This window comes from Nomascus leucogenys, chromosome 14 (assembly GCF_006542625.1).
Source record: "Nomascus leucogenys isolate Asia chromosome 14, Asia_NLE_v1, whole genome shotgun sequence".
NCBI lineage: Eukaryota > Metazoa > Chordata > Mammalia > Primates > Hylobatidae > Nomascus > Nomascus leucogenys.
The window spans coordinates 13,423,293-13,448,747 of record NC_044394.1 but is presented as its reverse complement, the minus strand read 5'-3'; the positions used below and the strand labels follow the sequence as shown (position 1 = coordinate 13,448,747).

Below are 25,455 nucleotides of genomic sequence, written 5' to 3'. Positions count from 1 at the left end.
CATTTCGTGAGGGGCACTGGGAGGGCTTGTTGCCACAAAAGAGAATGTTAAAATAAAACACCTTCGCTGGCTTATCCCTAATGCCCAAATTCCACCTTTAAACACCATCTTCTGTGTTAAATGCCACCCTCCTTCTAACCCTTCCATCTGTTTCTCCAGGGGTGAGAAATGCTAGGTCTAGACTAATAGCTCTGGGAGTCCATGTATCAAGTCGATTATGAGTTTCATCTCAAAAGTGGGTGTCTGGAAGAAAAGCATAATGGAAAGGAGAAAAGGGAATACAGAATGGGGCAGGGAATCGCAGTATCATCAAAGAAAAGTAACTGTAATAACACCAGAGATAATAATCATTCTAATCATTCCGAAAAGGTGTTTGTGTGTTAAATGCTTTACAGTTTACCAAATGCTTTCACAGAAATAATTTAGTCTTTATGTTGATCATATGAAGTAGATAAGAGACAGTTTTTTACTCACTTTACACTTGAGATTTGGAGAACTAAAGGGTCTTTTCCAGGCCACACCACTAATAAGCAAGTGGAAAACTAAAACTAGATGCCAGCTACTGACACCTGCATATACCACTTTGCTCTAAAGCAAAGTGGTATATGCAGGTGTCAGTAGCTGGCATCCACAGGGCCACAGTGACTCCTTAATAGAGGAGATTTGGGCAAGTTAACCACACGCTTTGCTGATCAGACCTTAACTCCTTGGGACCTTGGAAGGGGGGTTAGGCAATACTCTGAAAATCCAAGGCCTCATCTCACCAGCTTTCATAAGCTCTAGCTCTCATCCTCTCCTGTGTTAGAACTGGCTTCCTCCTACTCAGTCCTCAGGTTAAGAATAACTGGGGAAGGGGAGAGGGAGGGAGGGGCAGGCAGAAAGTCAATCACTATAAGTTCTCCTATAGATATTAAACATTTGAGCCCTCCAGACTCTGCATCTTGTTTTCTCAACACAAATGCTCCCTGATAGCTGGCTTTGTGTTTACTTTCTGCGGTGTTGCACTGTGCCTGAGAGGCATCTACAATTCAGCCACTACAACAATTACCTCACTTCATCTTTTCCTTCAGTGGCTGAGGACCTAAAGCTCATTTATATCCAGCCTGCTATAAAATCATAGTAGATGACAGATGTGATATAAGGGGCTCCAGAAAGGACTTAAAGCTCTAAAAATACCTCCAGTCCCTGCTCCTTTGTGCCCTGTATTCATGACAATTCTCTTATTAAAGCTTTGCTCCCTATTAAAATGTAATCCCCTCCGCTCCAATCAGACTTTAGTCCTCAGATACTGGCACTTGGGGGTAAATGATTTTTTTTTTTCTTACAGCAGAAACTAGTATAGGGAAACGGGTGGGGAGGAGGGCTCTCAAAGGGGCCCAGGGATGCAGGGTGAAAGGCTCGCCATGCTTCCCATGATGCTGTATGCCAAGCTTCAGCTTGCACACAGCCCCCAGTGCAGGCAGCTTGGTTGCGGACCATCCGTTTTCCTCTCAAATGCCCTCGTTCCTTAACTGAGCTGAAAACAGCCTTCCTGCGTTGGCCTCTTCATCAACTCCCCTTTCAGCTACTACTTATTCTCACTTTCAAATTGGCGATTTCCCCCCTTATTTTTGCACAGTGTTTGGGTGCTAGAAGAAAGAAAAACCAACCGTAACTGAACATCCTTTAGAATCCATTCTCAGGTTCTTCTTGGCAGGTTATAAACTGTTTCTACTATAAGACATATCTTTAGGTTATACAAGCAGCAAGCAGTGAACAAAAATCACACTCAACTCTGGGAAGAGACTTCCAATAGTTTGCACATTTCCTCATTGTCCCTGCCCATCTCTAGCTCTCTTTAAGTACTATTGGGCTTACCCAGTCACTGACCTTGTCTAATCATATTGATTGTCAGCAACTGCAGTCTAATTGGAAAGCAAGTTGCTATGGTAATTCCTGTGTCTTCTTACATTTAAAGACACAATGATCCTAAAAGGGGGAAAATTACTCGTGGTTGGTGACAGAGGAAAACATAATTAGATATGCAAATTGTAAAACTAATGTATTCAAATGAATTCTGAAATTTAAATAAGGATTTGATGTAATAAATTGGTCCCAGAATTTCTACCAAAGGCACATTTGGTCAGAAGGTATTCTTTTTCTCCAAATACTTACATTTTTAGGAAAAAATAAAGGCAATGTATCATGGACAAGCAGGAAGGGGGTGGCTATTCACAGCTGAAAATTGGGGATAGGATCCATAACACCAGGATGCTGCATTGCGTGCTTGAAGGAACACCAGCGCAGGAGGTGGCAGACCCAGATCCTGTTCCTCCTTCTATCTTTAACTTGCTGTGTGGCCTTGGGTAAATCACCTAACTTTTCTGTGCCTTATTATTCTTCACTAGCAAACAAAATAACAGCTTTTGCGCTTTTCATTTATTTTGCCCATCAGTGATCACTTACTGGGCACCTGCTATGTTCCAAGCTATCAGCAGGAAACATTGAAAGTCAGTCCCTCTTGTCACTATGTACTCCAAAGAGAGTACAATTTCTATTAAGTTAGATGCTCCTTGAAGGCAGAAACTATGTTCTTTCGAATATGTATGAAGAAGAGGCCTGCAAAGGAATTTGAGATTTGGCACCAAAAATACTAAAGTATTGTTAATTCCTGCTCCCTCCAACTAAATAAAAATGGAGAGCCTGCCAAGTGTGATTTGAGGGGCCTGGTATTATGGAGAATGTGACAGTTGCCACAGCTCCAGCACTCAGGGGCCTACAAACAGAAGTGCAGCTGGTGTGACAGCCTGACTGTGATAAAATACTCTGATAAAGGCAAAAGCAATGTGATAGACAAGCTCAGAGAAGGGAAAATGTCTTAATTCTGGAGCATTAGGGAAGGCTTCCTTGGAGAAAACTTTAAAGGTTGGGCCTTAAAATTGGAATGGGGTTTCTTTCCCACTCCACTGCTCAGGTGGGAGGGTAAAGTATATGTTCACTTGACTCAATATAAGGCAAAGGACTTCAAGCCCTGAGGATGTCACTTGTTCATTCAACACACATTTATGGAGTACCTGCTGGGTGCACAGATACAAGTTACGGAGATAACAAAGTCCTTGACCCTAAGGGATTTATAGTCACTAGACTAGACTCTAGTAGAAAATAATAACAATAATTATAAATATCATTCCTTTACCACTTACTAAGCTTCAGATACTTAACATGTAACTATTTCATAAAGAATTCTCACAAAGTTTTATAGACGTAAATACCATTATCCCCATTTCAAAGATGAGAAAACCGAGGCTCAGAGAGGCTAAATAACTTTGCCAGATTCACCCAGCTAGTAAGTGCTTATATGGATCTACAATGCTACCTCTGCTGCCTGGCTCATAACCTAGATACCCCCTTCCCTGGAAGTAATAGCTTTAACCCATTGGTTCTACAGCTCCAGCAAGAAGACCCCTGGAACTAGAGTGGATTAATGAAAATGCACTCCTATCATCATATATCAAGAACATCTTAACCTAGATCAGTTCCATTATTAATTAGCCATGTAATTATAGCTTCTTATACCTTTGTTACTTTATGTGTTGACAAAAGGGAAAGGGGGCATGTGTAGGAAAATAAATCTAGGAGATAGCTGATAAAATCTCTTCCTTTGCTGATTACTCTGAAATTCTAATTTCAGGGTCATTGGAAAAACAAAACAAAATTTCTGAAAGGTGTCTTTCTAACAGGATCCCCATTACCTGAAATCATTTTAGTAAAGGACAAATGTGTACTTCACAATTAACTTATACACATCAATAGGGGTACAGAGGACCCCTTCAGAAGCTGCTAACATGAGGAATGAGATCTGGTTTCTCTTCTCCCTCCGCACAGAGCCAGCACCCTCCATCCTCAACAGGAGCCATTCCACTATTTGTGTTGCTACTGTCTAAGTTTTTATTTAAACAAAGGGTCCCAAAGGTACAGAAAAGGCCTGAAAATATACTGAACCAGGTTGTTGATCCCCAACATCTTGGGTGGCCTAAGTGGCTGAATCACTAACATGAAAGACTCATGTTAAAAAATAATCCAGTCTTCTTATTCCTCCCTAGAATGATGGCATTTTTCTCTAGGCATTGGTAGTCTCATAAAATAGGAATCATTTAAAAACCATTCCTTTTTCCTGACCTTGCAGGTCCCTTCACTGTAAAAATACAGACAGTCTCAGGACCAATAGGAGACAAAAGAGGTGCAGGAGTAGGGCTTTTGCCTATAATTTGGGGGTAGAATGGGGGATAACTACTGTTCAGAAATGGATATAAAACCAGTTAAATATGGAGTCAGAGAGTACAGACCCCTAAATTTCTGAATGGTTGCAAAGGGCAGGATAGATAACAGCTTTGCATGCAGGGCACTCATAAGGGTGCTACATTCAAGGCTTCCAAGGGGGAAAATAAGACCATCAATGTGACTCAAATACAGAAGCAGCCAAATGTGAGCTCCTTGTTGCTCCTTCACTGTGACTCATAAAGGAAGCTCTTTCATGCCAAGATAAGAGTTAATGAGGTATAAAATGGAGGGGCATAAAAAATAGAGTAATTATAAATTACAGAGTGAAAACAGAGGCTGGAAGCAGGAGAAAAGCCATTTGGGGAAGCCATTTGTTACAGGTATCATATCAAAAAGGCACAATCGAACCCAGAGAGAATTATTAAGGAAGGTTTTGGGGTGCTTTGTGGTGGCAGCAGTGGAACAGGATAGCCTCCAATAACACACACAGACACACACACTTACTTGCTATTTCTTTAGCAAAGAGGCTCAAGACATATGTCAAGGAGGAAATCAACACTGGCTTACTGGCTTGTAGGGAGTATCAATGGAGCCCTCTTTAAGCTGACAATAAAACGTATGCTGTCTTCAAGAGAATAATGGCTCAGGACAGAGGTCCTTTCTCACACTTGTCCAGGGCTTCGAATGGTAAATGGCCCTTGCTGGCTACCCTGCTGCTACTCCCTGATAGGTCTGCTGCAGAGCCACTCCCAAAGATGCAGTGCCATAAGAAGGATGCGGCATGGAGCCCCACCTCACCCCAGCTTGTTAAAAATGAAAGCTGGCTGTCATAGAGGACTGCCAAGGATGAGGCTGGCTGCCTTTTAATAACAGAATCACAGAAATAATTAAAATCACAGAATTCCAGGGCTAGCAGGGACCCTGGAGATCATTTGGATCAAGAGTGTTATTTTATAGATGAAGAACAAAGGCCCAGAGAGGGTAACTGATTTGACTCAAGGAGAATGGTTAATTAGTGGCAGAGTCAGGACTAGAACCTAAGCCTCCTGATTCCAGTGAAATAATAAAAATAATAATAAGCAGCACGACCTTTGCATAACACTATGTGCTTTTATCCTAGTGCATGACATGCATTATTCATGTGATCTTCAACAGCCCAGCCAACTACAAAGGATTGAGTATAAAATGTACTGAGGGACAGAGGACCTTCACACATCTTACAGAGGAAAATGGATCTCAGAAAGCGCCAGTGATTTGCCAAAGTGATAAAGGGCTTCCTTTGGCCCACTCAAGAGACCTTTCCATATGCAGCTTTGCATTTCTGGAGCTTAGAGAGCTGAGGGTTCCAATTTTTTAACCTTAACACCCTCTCGGGCTGTGTGTGCTAATGGATTTAGTAGTCCCCATTGTTAAACAGTTGTTCTTTCTAGCATGCCAAGTTTTGTTGTTGTTTTTTTCACGAAACAGTTGAAAAAGGAAATAAAACAGCCAAGGGCCCGTAATTCAATGAACAGCAGCCACCATGTGTGCTCACAAGAGGGAAGGCAACTCAATCACAGGTAATAAATACTGTGTCACTGAAGAAGAGTAGTCTCTGGCTAAATTAGGTCAAATATAGATTTCGTTTTGAGGAAGACTTTTTGGTTATTTCTTTTCTTCAAATTGGCCAAGCAATACTAATTAATCCATCAATAAAAATGTACTTAACACCTACTGTATGTACCCACTTTTCACCAGATGGTAGATGTAAAACTCTTACCTGCCCTGATGTGAGGAGCATTTACTGAACAAGTACTAGCAACCACACAGGGTGCTAGACTCTTACGTTAGGTATTAGAGTAGGGTAGATGACAACAAACTCCAAAATATCAAAGGACTTTCAGAACAAATTTCTTTCTTTCTCATCGAGTGGTCCGGGTTGGTATTTCTCAGCATTTTATTTAAGACCCCAGGGCAAAAGCAGCTTTGCCATCTTCAACTGTGGCTTTCAAGGTTGTTCTGGGCACCTCCAACCAACAGCTAAAAAGGAGACAGTGTATGGAGAAGCACAATGGTGGGTGAAGGACCAGGCCTGAAATAGCATACATCAATTTTGTTCACCTTCCACAGCAAGAGCTTTCTTCTCACAATGCTACAACTAACAGTAAGATTGGCCAAGAAATGTAGTCCAGCTGCGCTCCCAGGAATAAGAGGAGGGAAATTGATTTTGGAGGACAGTTAGCAATCTATTCCATGCCACATATTATCTCCATAATTCTCACAAAAACCCTAACACGTGGGTATAATTATTCCCATTAAAATAAATGTCATGCATATTAATTGACTCGTCCAAGGTCACATGACTGGGCAATGATAAAGCTAGAATTTGAATCTGGGCCTGTCTGGCTTCCAGGTTCATGCTGCCACTCACACATGTGTGTCAACCAAGACAAATATTGAGTCAGCAGGGCCCTGATGAGACAAAGCCATTAGTGAGATTACCCATGCGGAGCATTTAGCACTGTGCCTGCTACACAGCAAACATCTAATAAAGGTTAATTATTATCAATGTCATCATTATTCCTGCAACCTTGAGTTACACAACTCAAACTTACAAGTGTCTCAAAGCTATGGCCACTTTACTGTCCCTGTCCCTTGTGTGTCAAAGGCTACTCCAACCTCGCACCGCACTTTCTTTTGCCTCTGCCAAAGGTGTCAGGTCACGTCAAACCCAAACGACCTGATCAACATGCCTTTCCTTTCTCCTCTACACAGCATATCCACTCCCTTACTACCTACCAAACTCCTTGTCTTTCATCACTAGGAACTCAGTAAATTCCTGTTTAAGAAAGGAATTGACTACCTTTTCTAGCTTCCAACCCTAATCTGACTCTTCCTCCAGAAAATCTTTGTCCTTCCTTCACTTTTTTTTTTTTTGGAGAAAGAGTCTCGCTCTGTCATCCAGGCTGGAGTGCAGTGGCGCAATCTCAGCTCACTGAAACCTCCGCCTCCTGGGCTCAAGTGATTCTCATGCCTCAGCCTCTCGAGCAGCTCAGACTATCGGCGTGTGCCACCAAACCTGGCTTGTTTTTGTATTTTTAGTAGAGGTGGGTTTTCGCCATGTTGTCCAGGTTTAGTCTGAAACTCCTGACGTCAAGTGATCGGCCCACCTCGGCCTCCCAAAGTGCTGGGATTACAGGCGTGAGCCACTGCGCCCAGCCCTTCCTTCACATTTTATCATATTCTTTCAATTCCATTTGCTTTCCCAATTAATTATCCTATGCATGGCTCCCAAGCACAAGGACTAGCTTCACCCCTGTGTCCAGGTAGGGATAGACTCATAGGCCACCAGCTTCCACTTCACTATTTTCTCTACTCATCCCTTCATTCTTAGTCTTGCATATTATGTACATAAACTTAAATCTCTCCCAAATATTAAGTAAATAATTGGTACACTTTATTCATTTGAAAACAGATGACCTATGACCAACATCAAACCACTCCTGAGTCACCACACGACTGTTAAGAACTATTGGTCTGGTGGAAATTGCAAAGCTGACAATGATGGTGGGAAATAAAGGGAGGTTTGCAAGAAATACAGAAGAGAGTAATTGAGAGAATTTAAGATCTGTTTGGACAAAAAATGGTGGAGAGAAGTCAGAGATGGCCGCAGAATTAAAAACTTAGTTTAGTCCAGTGGGCCAGTAGGGATGTCAGACAGAGCCGTTGGCTGGGGTCGTGACTGGGGAGGGGAAGAGAGTTGGGAGAGGAAAAGAATCAAGCTGCTCTAGACTGATTGTCTGTGATGAGTTCACAAAACATGTACCCCTCAGGTTGTTGCAGACAAGGGATGCTGGTCTCAGAGGGAACCTCATTCTGATGATATATAATTCATCAGCAGAAGGTCCTAACTGAGGGAATGAGGTGACCTCAGAGGGTCAACAGGAAAAGCTTGAGGGACACCAAGACAGGGGTTAAGAAATGGTGACATTTAGAGAGTGTGTTGGGGGACATATGGTGTATAGGGAAAAATAACAAAATGCATTGAAGCCCCACTGTTTACTCGGCTGTATTGGGCACTGGGCATGCTTCCCACACTGTCCTCCACTTCTGTTGACTCTGCACTTGCAACTTTTCATGCATATGACAAACCTGCAGATGTTTGCAAGATAAGGGCAGTACTATTTACCATCTTATATGCTTTATACTTGCACAGAAAATGTGCTAAAAGGTGCTTATTATATGAGTTGCTGCTTGGAACTTTGACTTATGTGTGCTATTGGGGAAATTACTTAACTTCTGTGTGCCATCCTCTTCTGTAAAAGGGGCTAAGGATGGCACTTAGCTCACAAGGTTGTTGTGAGGATTAAGCAACTTAATAAATGTGAAGCACAGAAAAATTGCTTGACATGTAAGTGCTTAATAAATGTTAGCTATTATGACTGTGATTTTTAGTCCCTTTCCTCATCTGCTGAGGCAAGCAAGGGAAATATATCAAATTTTAGATTACTTAAGGTTTAAATTAAGGTAAACCTAAAAATGAACACAATAGTTTTTTGTTGATGTATTTGAAACCAAGTGCATTTAATTGAAATTTCTGAATTAGGCTGAGCCACTGAAGGTACTTTTATCTCCGTCTCATTTTGGGGATATCTGTAGGATGACTCTAGCGAAGACTTATCTTAATGAGAAGGAAGCAGATCTGGGAAGACAAGACAGTCTCAGGAATGTCAGGAAAGGATAGCACCACCGGCTGTCATCTGAGGAGGCGAAAGGAGCCTTTTGGAAACATCCTCACCACACCCTGACATGTCCCACCTTGAATTGACCTTCTCCTAAAAGGAAAAGCATGCTTTTCAGGTTATGATTTCAGTGGTGGAGACAATCCACGTTGAGGCACATACATGCTCTACCTAATCTCCTTTATGCGGCCAGCAGACCAGATAGCCAATCTCACTATAGGATTTAGAAAGGGGCTGGGGTTTGGAATAATAACATAGCCTGGTTTAAGTATTTAAATGATTCTATAGGTGAGGTTAAGGGAACAACCTGAATTTCTGTAGGACCTTTGCAAGTAGAGTTTTCCCTCAGCACAGTAGTTGACTGTCACAAGATCTCCCAATTGCAGATGAATTTAGTCCTAAACTCCACAAAGAGAGGAAGGCAGGCTATCAGCAGGTATGTTGACATTAGAGTTTACCAGGTGACAAGCATTGTACTTTCACACATACCTTCTTATTTAATCCCTTTGACAACACTTTGAGGTAGTTATTATTCCCATCTTATAGATGAAGACCTGAAGGTCAGAGAGACTCTCACAGTGGCCCACAGTTATTGAGCTAGGAGAAAACGGAAGCAGGACTCAAACTCAGGTCTCCACTTTATTTTAAAGTCTCTGGATCTAACGTTAAGGCAATTCTAAAGGAGGGTAGAAGTGTATATTTTGAGAGCTTTATGAACTTTTCTGGAACATATTTTCAGGGGAATTTTCACCTGCCTTCTTACTCATGATATATATGTATTACACATATTATATTATATGCATATTACATTTCAATATCACAAGGTATACAACATATGTTACATATACAATATGAATTACTATATGCACATACTCTATCTTGTTATATTGAAAAGCAATATACCAAAAGTTTTATTTTTTCTAGTAACTAAAATGTACCCCATCAAATACAGATAGCACCAGTTAAGGAAAGCCTAGAATACTAGTCTCGCTGAGTTAGGGATGATTGATGAAACCCAGGATCCATTTTATTCATCTTTAGATTCCCAGCACTGATCCCAGTGCCTGAAACACAGAAGCTTCTTAATCAAAATTCGTTGAACATTTGTTGAATTAGTTCTCCACTCTCTTAAAGATTCACTCCAAGTTTTCTGCTAAGAAGCTTCCCTCCTGTGCGAATACACAATTTGATTTGCAAATACTCTGTTTACTGCAAGTTTTCAGGAACACGGCTTTATTGTACAAAAGCAAAGGTGGAAAATCTTTTATAATCTTTCAAAGGTAATTCATTCATTCAGCAAACATTTGACTGGGAGCAGGAATATTAAGATAAAGGGCAATGTCACTGTCCTCCAGCAGTTCTTAGTCTAGTGAGGGAAACAAAGCAGAATGCAAACCCAATGCAATATGCAAGGGGCAGTAATAGAGGGTCTATGGAAATCCTTAACCATTGGGGACTCAGGGAAGGAAAACAGTCAACTGAATTTAGTGTGAGCTTATTAAAAAAAAAAAAATTTGATTCAGTGACTCTTACAAATATTTTAATGCAGTTGAATCTCTTAATTTACTGAGTTAGGGAGAAATATTTTGGATATATTGGAGAAAAATGCTCTGTGAAGAGAGAGGCAGGGGAAGAGGGAAAAAATGGGAAAGACCCAGAGGGGGACTATATCTCCTCTGTCAGAAAGTGAAAAAGAAGTTTCTGTGAGTTTTTGATTTCTTATTCTTTTATTTTTATTTTTTATTTTATTCATTTCAGGGATATATTATTTACTCACCAAAATCTGGAGTTTAGGCACAGTCTGGGCTCACTGCAAACTCCTCCTCCCAGGTTCAAGTGATTCTCCTGCCTCAACCTCCTGAGTAGCTGGGATCACAGGCATGAACTAGCACACCTGACTAATTTTGTATTTTTAGTAGAGATGGGGTTTCACCATGTTGGTCAGGCTGGTCTCAAACTCCTGACCTCAGGTGATCCACCCATCTCAGCCTCCCAAAGTACTGGGATTACAGGCATAAGCCACTGCAGCCGGCCCTTGTTTTCTTTCTTTTTTAATTTTACTTTAAATTCTGGGATACATGATGTGCAGAACGTGCAGGTTTATTACATAGGTATACATGTGCCATCCTGTTCTCCAATTCATGTCATCAAAATCCTAGTGAGGCCTTTTAACTACCGGTCACAGCTCTTCAGTTCTTTGTATCCAATAAACCAGTAACAACTCTACTCGGAATAAAACAGTTGAGCACTTGTCAAATGAGTATCAGTTGCAATGGTGAACAAATTAATATGACTCTGTAAGAGGTTGAAACTTTATGATGGAGCAGACCAAATTCTATATGCTCATTCGCTCCCTAAAGTCCCCAATATTGGAAAACACCCTACCCCAACTGTCCATCAAATGTACTTGTATATTTGAAGGAAAGGAATTTGATAATGGCTCCAAAACCCACACCAGAGAGAATGCCTTGATAACCCCCAGTACCTCATGCAAGCACATGTCCCTATTCTTCATACAAACATGGAATCTCATGTACAGAAGGGGCCTTAAAAGTCATCTTCCCTAATCCCTAGTCAGATACTCAGTGAACCCCTACAGTCACCAGTCCTCTCTCCTGTTTTATTTTCTATGGGTGTTTTGTCAATTCAAGGACCTCATCTGATAGCCAGAGAAGGCCTAGGGAGAGAGCTGTGACCCAGAGAGGCACAGAAAAAGGTACCCAGATACTATTTGGTCAGCAGACCAAATATTTGTGTGTGTCACTTACATGTTATACTCTGTATTAGTAAAATTCCCTGGAACAAAATCCTGTCGTAGACAAGCTAGGCTGGGCTGTCACCTGCTGGACTTGGACATGTTGCCTACAGAAAAGGGGGTGAAAGAATGCCACAAACTTCCTCCCCTTCAGTTTAGCAGATGATATTCATAGGCCTGAAGATTTCTTTTCCTTAGTCTACCCTTTGATCCATTCATTCATCCAGTAATCATTTATTGAGCACTAACTACATATCAACTTATCACTAGATGCTAGAGATACAAAAACAGATGAATTAGACAATGACCAAAAAAAGCAATGACAAAACATGGTGGTGATTGCTTTAACTGAGAAATGAAAAAGATCTTGTGAGAAGCTAGACAATAGGAAAACTTAAATGCTGGTAGAGTAAAGAAGGGCTTTTCAGAGGGAATGCAGATTTTTCTAAACCAACTACTTCATTCTCCTGGAGCTCCTCTATCACACTCTGCATATCCACCTATGAATATGTACATTGGGGCAAAAACTCTGGTAGCATATTATTACTATTTCCCTAAAGAACCTTGCAATACAAAGTATGACCAGCACCTAAGCTATTAGAAATGCAGGAACTCAGGCCCCACTAAAGAACTTCCCAATGGGAATCTGCATTCTAAAAAGATCTCCAGGTGATTCTCATGTGTGTTAACATTTGGGAAGCGCTGTCCTAGAAGATGAGGAAAGGACAGACTCATCTCTGAAAATTGTCTTCCACAGAGCTTCTGTGCTTGAGGATGAAGGCTCCTTGCACTGTTCTGGAAAAGACTTGACAAATGATCTCATTGTATCCCCTTATTTTACAACAAAGAATCCAAGGCCCAGAGGGGTGCTCAATGTGGCACGGGAGGCAGGGAGGGTAGAAGAAAGTGTGTGAGCCCTTCTGTCAGCCACAGTTGGTCCCTCATACAGGTGGGCCCATTTATTAATGTGGAGACCAAAATACCAACCTCACACGCATGTCAAAAGGATTACAGAGTATGTAGGTAAAGCGGCTGATAAACAGTAAACACCCAATAAATTATAATAGTAATAACTAGAGACAGAATTGGGTTAGATCGGAATAAGATGTCTAAATTTCTCAGTGAAGGACTTTTCCTTGACTGTACCCTGTTCACCTGCCCCCAACCCTCGTCTGGCCAAAGGCATCCCCCTACCCAACCCTAACACCTGGTACTGTCTTTGAAGTTGAGACCGTCAAATATGGACTACTTTCTGAAATCACTAATTTATAAGTGTTTCTTTACTTTGTTCGTTCTAATAATTTCTAATTTCTTTTTGAAAAACAAATCCAGATAAGGAAATTCTCAATATGTGAATTTCGGCAAGGACATATGTCTCTACGAGTGGTGAACAAATGTACTGCTAACTGCTAGTGAACCTGGAAATAGCTTTTGGAGGAGATGGCCTTATTTGCATTTGAGTCCTTCCTGTTAGCTAGCCTTTTCCTGCATGCCTTATTCTCTACCTGTGCCATTCTTTCACTCTACTGCATTCAGATGAAGGTCTTCTTCTTCCATCCCTTTCCCCTCCTTCTCAATTCTGTACCTCTCAGAACTCCCTGTACTTACAGGATAAAGAGTGAAATAATAAATGGCCAATAGCCAGCATGATGTTCATTCTCTCTATCTCTCTTTCTTTCTGTCTCTCTCTTTCTCTCTGTCTCTATATATATACTTAGAAAAACACATACCCCACCCTTATTAATGTTCAACTGTGCAAATGATGAGGACTTTAATTTACCAAATAAATCATGAAAGATGTTATTATGGAATAAGAGGAGCTCTTCTCACAAAATGTCTCCTCATTCACGGGGGCTTCTGAGAAATGGCCCTGCCACCACTGGGTTAACAAGCCACAGATGTCACCAGCCCCCGGTCACAGATGCACCAGCAGACTGCTGCTGCTCACAGTCACACTTCCCCTCCCCCATGGGCCTTCTTTTTTCCTCCCCTCCAGGCCTTTCTCTTGATCAAGAGCCTTTCTAGAACTCTTCCACTAAATCCTAGGCCAGCAGACAGCACTTCTACCTCAGCCAATTTGAATGCATGCTGCCTGTGAGATTTCCTGAGACACTCTCAGCTGCCGCATTAAAGCTTCATAAGAGTCTTCCTCAGAGGCCTAATAATAGCACGTTTCATCCGTGAGACACTCTATAAATATTAACTGATTAAGCTGCCCTCTCTCCTCACAACCTCTGGGCTTCTGCCTAGTGGACTTCGTTCTCTTCTGCCCTCAAATTACTCTGAGAGAAAAAAAACACTGAGACCTGAGGAATCTTTTCTGTGTATTCTAGGCCAAGACATCATTAATGGCAATGGCCTTGCAACAACCTCCACCTCTAGGTAATGGCATGGAGTGGAAAGGGATTTAAATCTATGTTTATTTTGTTATTTTTCTTAATTTTTAAGTTCCATGGTGCATGTGCAGGATGTGCAGGTTTGTTACCTAGGTAAATGTGTGTCATGGTAGTTTGTTGCACCTATCAACCCATCACCTAGGTCTTAAGCCCAGCATGCATTAGCTATTTTTCCTAATGCTCTCCCTCCCTCAATCCTACCCCCGACAGGCCCCAGTGCGTGTTGTTCCCCTCCCTGTGTTCATGTGTTCTCATTGTTCAGCTCCCACTTATAAGTGAGAATATGTGGTGTTTGGCTTTCTGTTCCTACGTTAGACATTAATGGGGCCAACAAACATGTTTTTTTAAAAGAGACTGGATTGAGGTTCTCATCTCCCAAAGCCAGATTAGCAGAGAGAAAACAACTCCAGGATCTAGGGAAGTGTCACTGAACTACAGCCAATGGGTCAAATCCAGCCTGACACCTGTTTTTATGAATAAAGTTTTATTGGAACACAGTCAAGCTAATTCACTCATGTGTTACCTTTGGTTACATTTGGGCTACAATGTCAACTGGGCAGTTGTGATAGAGACCAAATACCACAGCAAGAGCAAAAAAATATTTACTATCTAGCCCTGTTAAAAAAAAAAAGTTTACTGACCCATGGTCTAGGGAACTTAAATTTCGTTCTCATCCTGTATATTCCCTAAATATCTTTAAGCAAATCTCTTCCTTCCTGGACCTCACTTTCTACATCTATAGACTGGATAATCTCCAAGGTGAGCCACAGTCTTTGACTTATTCTCCTCTTGTTCTGTAAGTGTTAGCCTCTAGTATGTTAGTTTTGTCTCATTACTACAGCTGACTTCTTTGACGGCAGGAAAGGAGTTTTGTGTGTCTTGTGAATCCTCCTGGACACAAGGCTCTATGCTGAGCCCTAAAAATGTTCAAGAAGTGTAACTGAACTGGCTTGACTTATATATTTTTTTCTCCACAGAGAAATCTCTCAGAATGACGTCTTGGAGGTAATAGAGGCAGATGTGTTCTCCAACCTTCCCAAATTACATGAAATGTAAGCAAGAAGCTTGGGGGATTTGCTCATGGCCATTCTTGAAAAAACCCTTAAAGTTCTTCTATATTCCTGGGAGGCCCTGGCTCTGCCATGGCCTCAGATCCCTAAATTGTCATTATAAGATGTCAAAATCACCCTAAAAGGCACTGTAATATGTCTCTATCTGGTGATCCAGGCACCAGCTCAGAGCCTAGTCTCATTCTGTTGCCTGCCTGTCATCATTTTTTGCATCATAGACCCAAGAACTTTGCCCAGTGACTATGTGCAAGCACCTCTGTGTCATCCTTCCATTCAGAGTTGTTCCAGTCAAACCCCAAAATAAGTCCCACACGATGTAGTTGAAGTTGATTAGTCCTGGTCTGACTACTGGCCTATGCCATATATTCACCATGAATATATGAATATATCTTGGCCAAGATAGATAACTATCTGAGACTTAGTTTTCTCATCTGTAAAACTGGAATAATAAAATTACATATGCCAAAAGATTACCGTGATGAATAAAGGAGATAAATGTCAATTAAATCTAGCATATTGACTGGCCTAGAGTGTGTATGTTATAATTATCCTTGGTTCCTCTACTACTGAGGCCAAATTTACTTTCTCTTGTTGATGTTCCAGTTTTACATAATAGTGCTGCTCACACAGATCCACTTCTGTTTCATACCAGTTTATTATTACTATAAATTATTTCACAGAATCATAGAATGTCAAAGCCAGAAGAGACTTTAGAGACTGGTCAACAATTTTTCAAAGTACATTCTGTGCATCACTAAAAACTCAGGGAATTATCAGGTATTTTTAAAAAAGGAAAAGATTTATGGTCAAATAAGATTAGGAAATATTAGGTAAATAAAATTAGATAGGTTTTCTTATTATAGGAAAACTTTCCAGAGTCTATAATACGCTAATATGCATTTAGAATCTCCAAGAAGGATATTGTGTGTTTGTCAACTAACGTCATTGGAAAGTTTTCTTTAGAGATTGTTGATTACCATCTCACAAAATTCCCATGGAACACATTTAAGAAAGCCAATGAACTACCTCCTAATTTTACAGATGAAGAAGGAAAGGCACAGAGAAGTTGTAAGGCTTATCTAAGGTCATCTGTCCAAATCCACACGCAAATAAGAACTTGAACATTAATCTTTTGACTCTTTTGTATCTTTTTAACAAGGACAAATTTTGTTTTCAGCATTTGCCAAGTATCAGTAGGGAACAAATACACACACACACACACGCGTGCGTGTGTGTGAATTTCTTTAGGAATGACACTCAGTCTGTTCATTTGGCAATCCCCCTCTCGTGTGTGTGAATTTCTTTAGGAATGACACTCAGTCTGTTCATTTGGCAATCCCCCTCTCCCTTTTACTTCCTTCTACCCACTCTGCCTCCTACCTTCATTTTTCCTCATTGCTTCTGCACTCTGCAACTGATGTTCACCCTCCCTCTCCCCATTACTTTCATGCTTCTTCCTTTCTTCTCTTTCTGCTTGGTCTAGTTGGGAAGAACCCACAGACATTATCAGAGAAATGAACCAAAGGGCATCCAGCCCTCTGGGCAAGGTCAAGCAGGCATCCCTTGATACATTTCAATGGACAGTGAAGGTAGTGGTTTGGGTCTTTCATCTCTTCCTTGCATGAAGAGGTGCTCACCTCCATGTAGCACTGACTGTACTTAAAATGATTAATTGCCTGGTACTTAGATCCGGGTAGCTACAGGTTACAGCAACATAAAAGCTAATGAAACAGGGAAGAACTAATTAACAGAGAGCATCTCTACAAATACACATTGATGCAGCAAGACAAGGAAAGGGCAGGCTCTCTGTGTTGGAATCCAAATGTGAACATGCTCACTTCCAGACTGTTGATCAAGATACAGCACAAGCCAACATAGGGCAGAAGTCACCCCTTTCCATGAGCTCTGAGTGAGCAGCCTCAGTCTACTGCACAAAGGGAATCAATGGCCATTCCCAGCTACTGTATGCTTGGATTTCATGCTTAAAAGCAAAAAGGTATCGATTGTTTTTCTCCCAACTTTCTTTTTCTTTGCCATTTCACTCTCTTTTCCTCTAATATCTTTTTGCCCCTCACTTTTCCCTTCCTTCTTTTCACCTCTTTTCCATTTTTCATTGCTCTTTTTCATTACTTTCATTCCTTTTTCTCTTGCCTCCCGACCAGACAAACCCTCATTTCACCATATTAGTCTCATTCCTAACCTCTTAGCCTCTTCCAACCCTGGGATATTCTTACTGGTTAAAGATGCAGCTCTGCTCAGGGTGATGAGAACTCACCCAGCCAATGCTCTGTTTGCCTCCAGTGGACAGGGCCCAGGTAATGAGAATGAAACAGCAGGGAGACAGGGTTAATATTTAGTTTTCACAGCTTAGTGTAGTAAAAGGCACTGCATGCTCCCTCAATATTTATTGAAATGATGGATAGATGGATGGATGGATAGATGGATGGATGGATGAATAGATAGGTGGATGAGTGGATGGGATGAATGATTTATTATGTACTCTGTAAAATGTGAAAAATACAAAAGCATTCCTTACCATCAAGATCACTAGCATGTTTTTTCTTCTTTTACAGTAGAATTGAAAAGGCCAACAACCTGCTTTACATCAACCCTGAGGCCTTCCAGAACCTTCCCAACCTTCAATATCTGTAAGAACTCATGTAGTTTGGTACCCCCACTATGATTAAATACTGCAAGCCTATTTTACTAAAAGGCCCACTTGATACTCTGGGGAGCAATTACTTTTGATCAAGGATGGTGGTGGGGGGCAGAAGTGGAGGTGGAGAGATACTTGGTGATGGATTTTAGTTTAATGAGCAAATTCTACTAACATAATTGTATCTTGTTTTCATTTGCAAAAACAGACATAAGAAATGCCATTTGCATTAATGGGACTGTCACATGGACCTCTTACAGAACTCGGTCATAATTTAGTGTTAATGAGATGCAGCCAAAATGTCTGCTAGCATTTAGCTTGTGACCTTGACTTCAAAGCCATTGTCTCTCTTGTTCTGCATATATGCATTTTTCCCTTGATAAATTACAGCATTTTATTTTGTTTATTTTGTATGTTTTGGTTAATAACACACATGGTATTTTATCAGCAGAGATTCCTAGTGTTTCAGCTCTATTCTTTGGGCCTGCCCCTATCAGCAAAAGCACTGCATCCTCCACTCAAATGGCTTTCAGATTAGCTGAGGGCTTGACAGAGCCATGAGTGTTATAATGGGACCCCACAAAATAACAGATAAGAATTTGGTCTCTGGAGTTAAACTTTCTGGGTTCATTTACCAGCTACTGATCATAGGTATGGACTTAACCTCGCATATTGTTTCCTCATCAAGAGAATGGAAATAATAATCCTTGCATATCTGTTATCTATTAGCATCATAATCATACATAACCAACCATTACCCAAAGATAGAGGCTTAAAGCAACAACTATTTGTCATTTTTTATCTGTCTGTGAGTTGATCAGTGGAATGGTTCTGCCGATCTGGACTAGGTCTGCCCGACCTCAGCTAAGTTCATTCATACATCTATTGTTAATTGGCAGGTCAACTGGAGGTTGGCCACTCTGGATGGCCTCAATTGGGATGACTCAGCCCTCCTCCAAGAGGCACTCATTTCTAGCAGGGTAGCATAGTAGGCTTGTTTTCATGGTAATCCCAGGGTTTTAAGACAGACAGCTGAAGATTACAAGCATCTTAAGGCCAAGATCCTGAACTAGCACACTATCTCTTCTGACACATTCTATTAACCAAAATAATTCACTGAATCATCCAGATTCTAAAGGTGAAGATGCTACTTCTTGATGGGAAAAGCTGCAAAGTCACAACATAAGGGATTGGGAAGGACACAGAATTGAAGCCACTTTTGCAATCAGTTTAAAGTATTTAAACATTTTTGTACTGCGCCTCTGAGAGTAGATGCTCAGTAAATATTGGCTATTAATGATATTATGATTCTGTGCCTAAATTTTCATTCACAAGAACTGGACTTAACAGGTATAATAAGAAACACTGGGCTATCATGTGCCTTAGCTCTCTGAATGAGAACTGAGGGAATAAAAGACTTAATAGAAGACAGTCCATATGATCTGGAACTTCTGCTCTCTGACAGGTACCCCAGAAAGGGTATGAAAAAGAAACAAGGTCATCTGCTTCTAAGTTACTGTCAGAGGTAGGCTGGCTTCATGGGCACACAAGTGCAGTTGTATAGGGCTTTGTGCTCAGGAGGGCCCCCACACTCAGAGGACTGCTGGGTTTCATTCTCTGCTGTTACCATCTTGAAATGCTTAAACAAGAGGCTCTGCATTTTCATTTACACTGCATCCCACAAATTATGTAGCCAGTCCTGCTTAAAGGTTAGGGTTATGAGCTCTTCTACTTTCAGGCTTGGGAGTCTTGATCTCTAAGTTGATCATGTTCCTTAGGGACAGAATCTTTGCTATGCTCTCTGCAGAGGCTAACATGCCTAGGCACATAGCAGTAGAGGAAATATGTGATAACAGAAAAAGCATGAACCTCAGAATCAGAAAATCTAGGGCTTCATCCTGACTCCATCATTCAATAGTTGAGAAATCTTGGGCCAATCACTGGACTTCTGAGAGACGCACATGGCTTATGTAAGCCTCAAACAAGATTTAGATATGAAAATGTTTTGTCAAATATGAAGTGCTCAGAAACATTAATAAATGTATTTGTAGGATAATTATTTCTGGTCAAATACTCAAAGTCTCCCAGCCCATCCTCAGGAAAATTCTAGTAAGTTGTTGAATAATTATACTGCCGATGAAGACCTTCAGCTTTTACCTACAAATGCTTGGCATGGGTTCAAAAAGAGGAAATTGGAGCATGCCTTTGCATTTAAACGAACAGAATGGAAAAGAAACTATATATGAAAAACTATGAATTCAGAAGGACTGGAATCCAAATAGAACATTGATATTTATTAGCTAGCTGGTTAATTACTTTCTCTAAACCTCAGTTTGCTTATCTATAGAGTGGCTGTAAAAACCAAATAAGATTATGCCTTTAATAAAAAAACACTTTGCAAATTGTTTTTATATAAAAACTGTAAAGAACTATAGAAATATAAAATTATTAGTGCCTGTTACCCAGTTAGTTTCCTTCATTCTTTCTTCCTTTCTCCCAACTCCATCTCTCCAATCCAGATCCTTCTCTTCCTTTGTTTTGGAAAATGCCAAACTGGAATATGGGGATCATAGAGCCTTCAGTGACAGAACAAATGTTCTCTAGAACATGGAGAGGCATCCCCAGAGACACTTTACTTTCATTCATAAACTATCACACATGGCTAATGCAAAGCACTCCTACCAAGGACAAACCCAAGAAGAAAACCAGCCTTTCACATAGATATCCCTAGCCCATGATAATAATAGCATATCTGAGAATGGTGGATTGGAAACAGGTAAATGAGAAATGAGGAATCATTGCAAAATTTGAAACCAAAGGATTCAGAATTTGACCTCATTATTGGCCCACATCTTGCAGGCAGCACCATTTGTTCTTATTAATGAGGACCCCCTTGGCCCTTCCCTTAGGAGATGAGGGCAGGGGAGATACTTGAACTTGTAAGGATGTGGGCATGGAAAGCAAAGCTCCAGACAGGGAGAACAGAGGAAACAGAGCTATGCCTTTGCCTCTGAAAAAGGCTGAAATCTGTGCCATCTGCCACTAAGTCCTTCCTCCTCTTTGTGTCTTTTTGTCTCACTTTGGGGTGTTGAGTAGTCCTCAGTTCTGTATCAAGTTCACACAAAGCTGGAGGTGAACAATTCCAGCCACATCTTTTTCTGAGAGAAGATTATTGTTCTCAGGGCATTTTAAACCTGCTCTCAAAGGAAAGAAAAGCACAAGAAAGGATTTGGAAGGGATTATGTCACTGTCGAGGGATTCTCCTTGATTGCTCTGAAAAATAACATATCGTTTTCTTAGCCAGATTGGGCTGCTCTAACAGACTACTGTAGCTTGTGTAGCTTAAACAATAAACATTTGTTTCTCATGGTCCTGGAGGCTGGAAGCCCAAGATCAGGATGCCAGCTGGCCAGTTCTTGGTAAGGGCCCTCTTCCTGGTTTACAGAGAGCCATCTTCCCATTGTATCCTCACATGGCCTTACCTTGGTGCATATACACAGAGAGAAAGAGAGATCCCATGTCTCTTCCTCTTTTTGTAAGGGCATTCATCCTATCTTGAGGGTCTTGCCCTGGTGATCTTATCTATCTCTAATTACCTTCCAGAGGCTCCACCCTTAAATATCATCACATTGAGGGTTAGGTTCCAACATATAAATCTGGGGAGAACACAAACGTTCAATTCATTGCAGTTATATAATTCTACACTGTACAAAATGTTTGCACATCCACTGCTATGTAGATCTCCCATTAGGGAGTTGAGACTAAGAGTTGTCTATCTTAAGGCTTTGACTTATTGCCCAGGGTGGACCTTTCCCAGCTGTGTACTCCTCCTCAGTGTATGGCAACTCTGCCCTCCAAAGGCACTTCTACCTACAATAAATAAATACATTATATATATATGTGTGTATATATATATATGTGTGTGTATATATGTATATATATGTGTATATATATGTGTATATATATATGTGTGTATATATATATACACACACACACACACATATATATACACACACACACACCCACACACATATATATATATTCAGGGCTAAGACTCTAGCTCTTTGAAATATTTTCCAAACTGCTAAGAGGGATCACCTAAACTCATAGGTGGTCCTCTAAATCTGAAAGATTTTGTCAGGGAAACAAAACCCAATTAAGCTTCCACCTCACACTAGTTAGCTTGGGCTACCATAACAAAATACCATACGCTGAATAAATGAAACAACAGAAATTTATTTCTGACAGTTCTAGAGGCTGGGAAGTCCAAGAGGTACTGGCCAATTTGGTTCCTGGCTTGCAGACAGCTGCCTTCTCCCTGTGTCCTCAAATAGTACCAAGAGTGAGACTGAGAAAGTGGGGGTGGGGGGGGGAAGATAGAGAGAGAGAGAGGGAGAGAGAGGTGGAGAGAAAGGAGAAAGAGAGACTTGAGTGAGCAAAAGTGAGTTTCTGGTATCTTATCTTATATAATGACAATAATCCTAACAGGTTTAGGGCCCTACACTTACGAGCTCATTTAACCTTAATTACCTACCAGAAGTTCTATTTCCAAATACAGTTACAGTGGGGATTAGAGTTTTAACAATTGAGTTTTGAGAGGACACAGTTCATTCCATAGCATATCTTCCATGTTTATTTTCATCTGAGCAGGAATCCTAACAGCTTCATGATCCAGCAGCCATGTAGAGGTAGATGGCAACGATTTCAGATATTCTTTGGGATGATGAACTACTTGCTTCAAGACAAAGAAAAAACACAAAATGGATGAAGGAATTCAGTGGGGACCAGTAGGATTGAGTTGTTGGTTTTGTTTCATTTTGTTTTTTTCTTAAGCCAGGATAAATGTTAATCATCACAGCCACTGAAGCAGGAGATTACAAGGGGTAGGGGTGAGTTGCTATTTGACTTGAATGTCCTAATTGCTGCACACGCGTACTTAAAAATGTTGTTCTGAAGTTCTCCCTGTTGATGCCATTTCATGCTGCTCATTTGATGCCACAGAATTCAAGACAACTAGAAATCAGTGCTCTTCATCAATGCCTTCATGCTTCACTGAGGAACCTTAAGTGGTTAGGAAAAAAACTCATGCATAAAGAAATGTTCTTAACTTGAAGAATATGCATCAAAGGATTCATCTGGGTGGATTTTTTTAAGTCAATATTGTATTTACAGGCAATATTTCTTTCTTTACTGCCCCGCCTTCCTGGAGCTGACCTTTTGTGTGTGAAAGATTATCTATTGATCTTCAAATAAGGTTTACACAATATTTTCTTGCCTTTGCATCCTGTCAAAGTAATTCTCAGGCAGCTGGATATTTCTCTTTGCCGCTCAATAAACCATAATTCCATTTTAGCAAACCTTTCACATAGTGCTGTAAGCCCCACCCCCATGCCCCACTGACAACCATCTTCCACTCAGATGTGGGCCTGTTAGACCTCCTTACGATGCCTGTTAATGGCTTCATGACATCTGCTTTCTTCAGGTGGAAAGAATTCCAGGAGATTCTTCACTGGGACTCCCCTCAGCAAGCCAGGCTGTTTCTTTCCCAGCCTCAGCTAAGTCCCTCTCTCTCTTTTCTGTTTGTCCCTTAAATTTAATTTAGTAGGAGTATTAAAAGTAGCTTCTCTGGTTATAAAAGCTGAACTGCTTTTGGAAGTAGCACGGCAAAGGGACAGAGGGCAGGGAGTCAAGAGGCAGCTCAGAGTAGCAAGGAAGCACAAAGAATCCAGTGCCACCTGTCTGGGCACAGGCCTCAGCTCCTTCCCGTATTAGCTGCATAAGCTTGTATAATTGGCATAACTTTGCTTTCTGAAAAGTAGGAATCTTAACATTGCCTGCATCACCGAGTTGTGTTCATTGAGTTCAAACAAATGTTTAGACAAATGATTGACATTTAGAAAATTCACAACAAATGTTATCCATTCTTATTAAATTCCTGACCCTGCCATTTACTAGTTAAGGGTGCCCATGCAAGAGATTTCATCTCTTTGTATCTCAGCTCTCTCCTCTGCTTAAAAAAAAAAGGAAAAGATAAAATTGTAATAATTCCTACCTTTTAAGACCATTGTAGGATTAAATAAGATACTGATTGTAACGCTTCTGGTATATTATCCAGTCACAATAAATGTTTCTGATTTGATGATGATCATGATGATGGTGCTGATGGTAGGGATGATGTCCCTTTTCCTTTCCATTATTCCTAAGGTTTTGAAGTCCTCTTTAACTGCTTCTTTAGGACATCTACCACTCAGCATTCTATCATGGAAATACATCATTCATGTTTCTCAAAAGACAAAAGGAGCCTTCTTACAGAACCCCTGACATATCCAAAAAGGTCCTTCCAACAAGCAAAACTACATTATCCTGCACAATTCTAAAAGTTCTTAACCCTGCCTTTTATGTTTATTTTCACACTGGTGGTCCACAAGCTCCCTTGCCATCCCCATTCAAAATAATTCCAGTTTTTTACACAAACAGCTGGTTGAATAATGCTTCCCATTTTTATGTTTATTTATAATTTAACCCTTATCATCCTTTGTTGCATTTGAACCTCAACAATCCACAGGGTAGGAGGACACACAGCCATTTTACAGGAGACGTAAGCTGACTTGTCTATAGTACTTGGTTATAGGGCTCTTCTGACAGGAGGATGCAATGTCCCTACAGAATGAATCATTCTTATACTTTTGGTGCTTAGCTATGTTTACTTCTCTATGATGGTGGAAAAAGACCCATACTTGGGCTCATTTTTAGAAGTTATGGTAGCCATGTGCATGGTGGAAAGGCCTGGTGGCTCCCCGTTTCTCCTCCATCCTTTTTGAAGTGAATTGGCCAATCAGTAAGAACTCATTCACTCAGCCAATCATTCAACAATCAATCACTGAGGTCATACTACACTCCAGGCTTTGTTGTAGCTATTAGTCTCTCCAACTAAAATGTAAGTTCTATAAGGGCAGAGGCTCCATTTGTCCTGTCAAACAATGTTGGATAATGTCAGGTGGTGATGGTGCTATGAAGAAAAATAAAGCAAGAAAAGTAGAGTCATGCTTTAGAAAGCATGGTTGAGAAAGGATGGAAAGGATGTCTTGTGTGAGATATAGGAGATATCAATGAACAGCTCTTACTTCACGGAGATCAGTCCTTTGGAGAGAAAAGACTATCAAACGTTAACCCCTGGAAATAGCAATACCTCTGTAGAGCTGTGTGGCACTGATCCTGAGTGAGAAGACTGACCCTGTGCCTTAGGCCAGACTAGTCAGGGAAAGCTTGTTGTGGGCTTCTTGGAGGTAACATAGCTGGAACTTGAGCGATAAATATGATTTGGAAAGACATAAAAGAAGAATAAATTTCCTGGGAAAGAAAGAAGTGAGTACTGTAAATGCATAGAATGAAAGAACCATGGAAATGATAAAGGATGGAAAGAAACTGAGCCCCAACCAAAAGGAAGGTGTGTACTGAGAAGGAGTATGACTAGATTTGGATAGATTGGGTTGGGTAATATTGGGAGAAAAATTAAGGCACAGAAGTTTAGGCCTAATGCAGTAGGAAAAAATAAGTTATAACATATTCTTGAGCAGCAGAGTGACATAATGAGAAT

At 40.7% G+C, this 25,455-nt stretch overlaps 1 protein-coding gene across 2 annotated transcripts in view; it reads left to right on the top strand.

Annotated features, from left to right (window-relative positions):
* FSHR (follicle stimulating hormone receptor) overlaps window positions 1-25,455 on the top strand; it is a 199,921-nt gene that overhangs the window by 129,603 nt on the left and 44,863 nt on the right. For both annotated transcript variants that reach the window (XM_003262369.2, XM_003262368.2), the window contains exons 3-4: window positions 15,110-15,184; window positions 17,776-17,850. In XM_003262369.2, coding sequence (XP_003262417.1) covers window positions 15,110-15,184; window positions 17,776-17,850 — 150 coding nt within the window. The remainder of the gene's footprint in view (window positions 1-15,109; window positions 15,185-17,775; window positions 17,851-25,455) is intronic.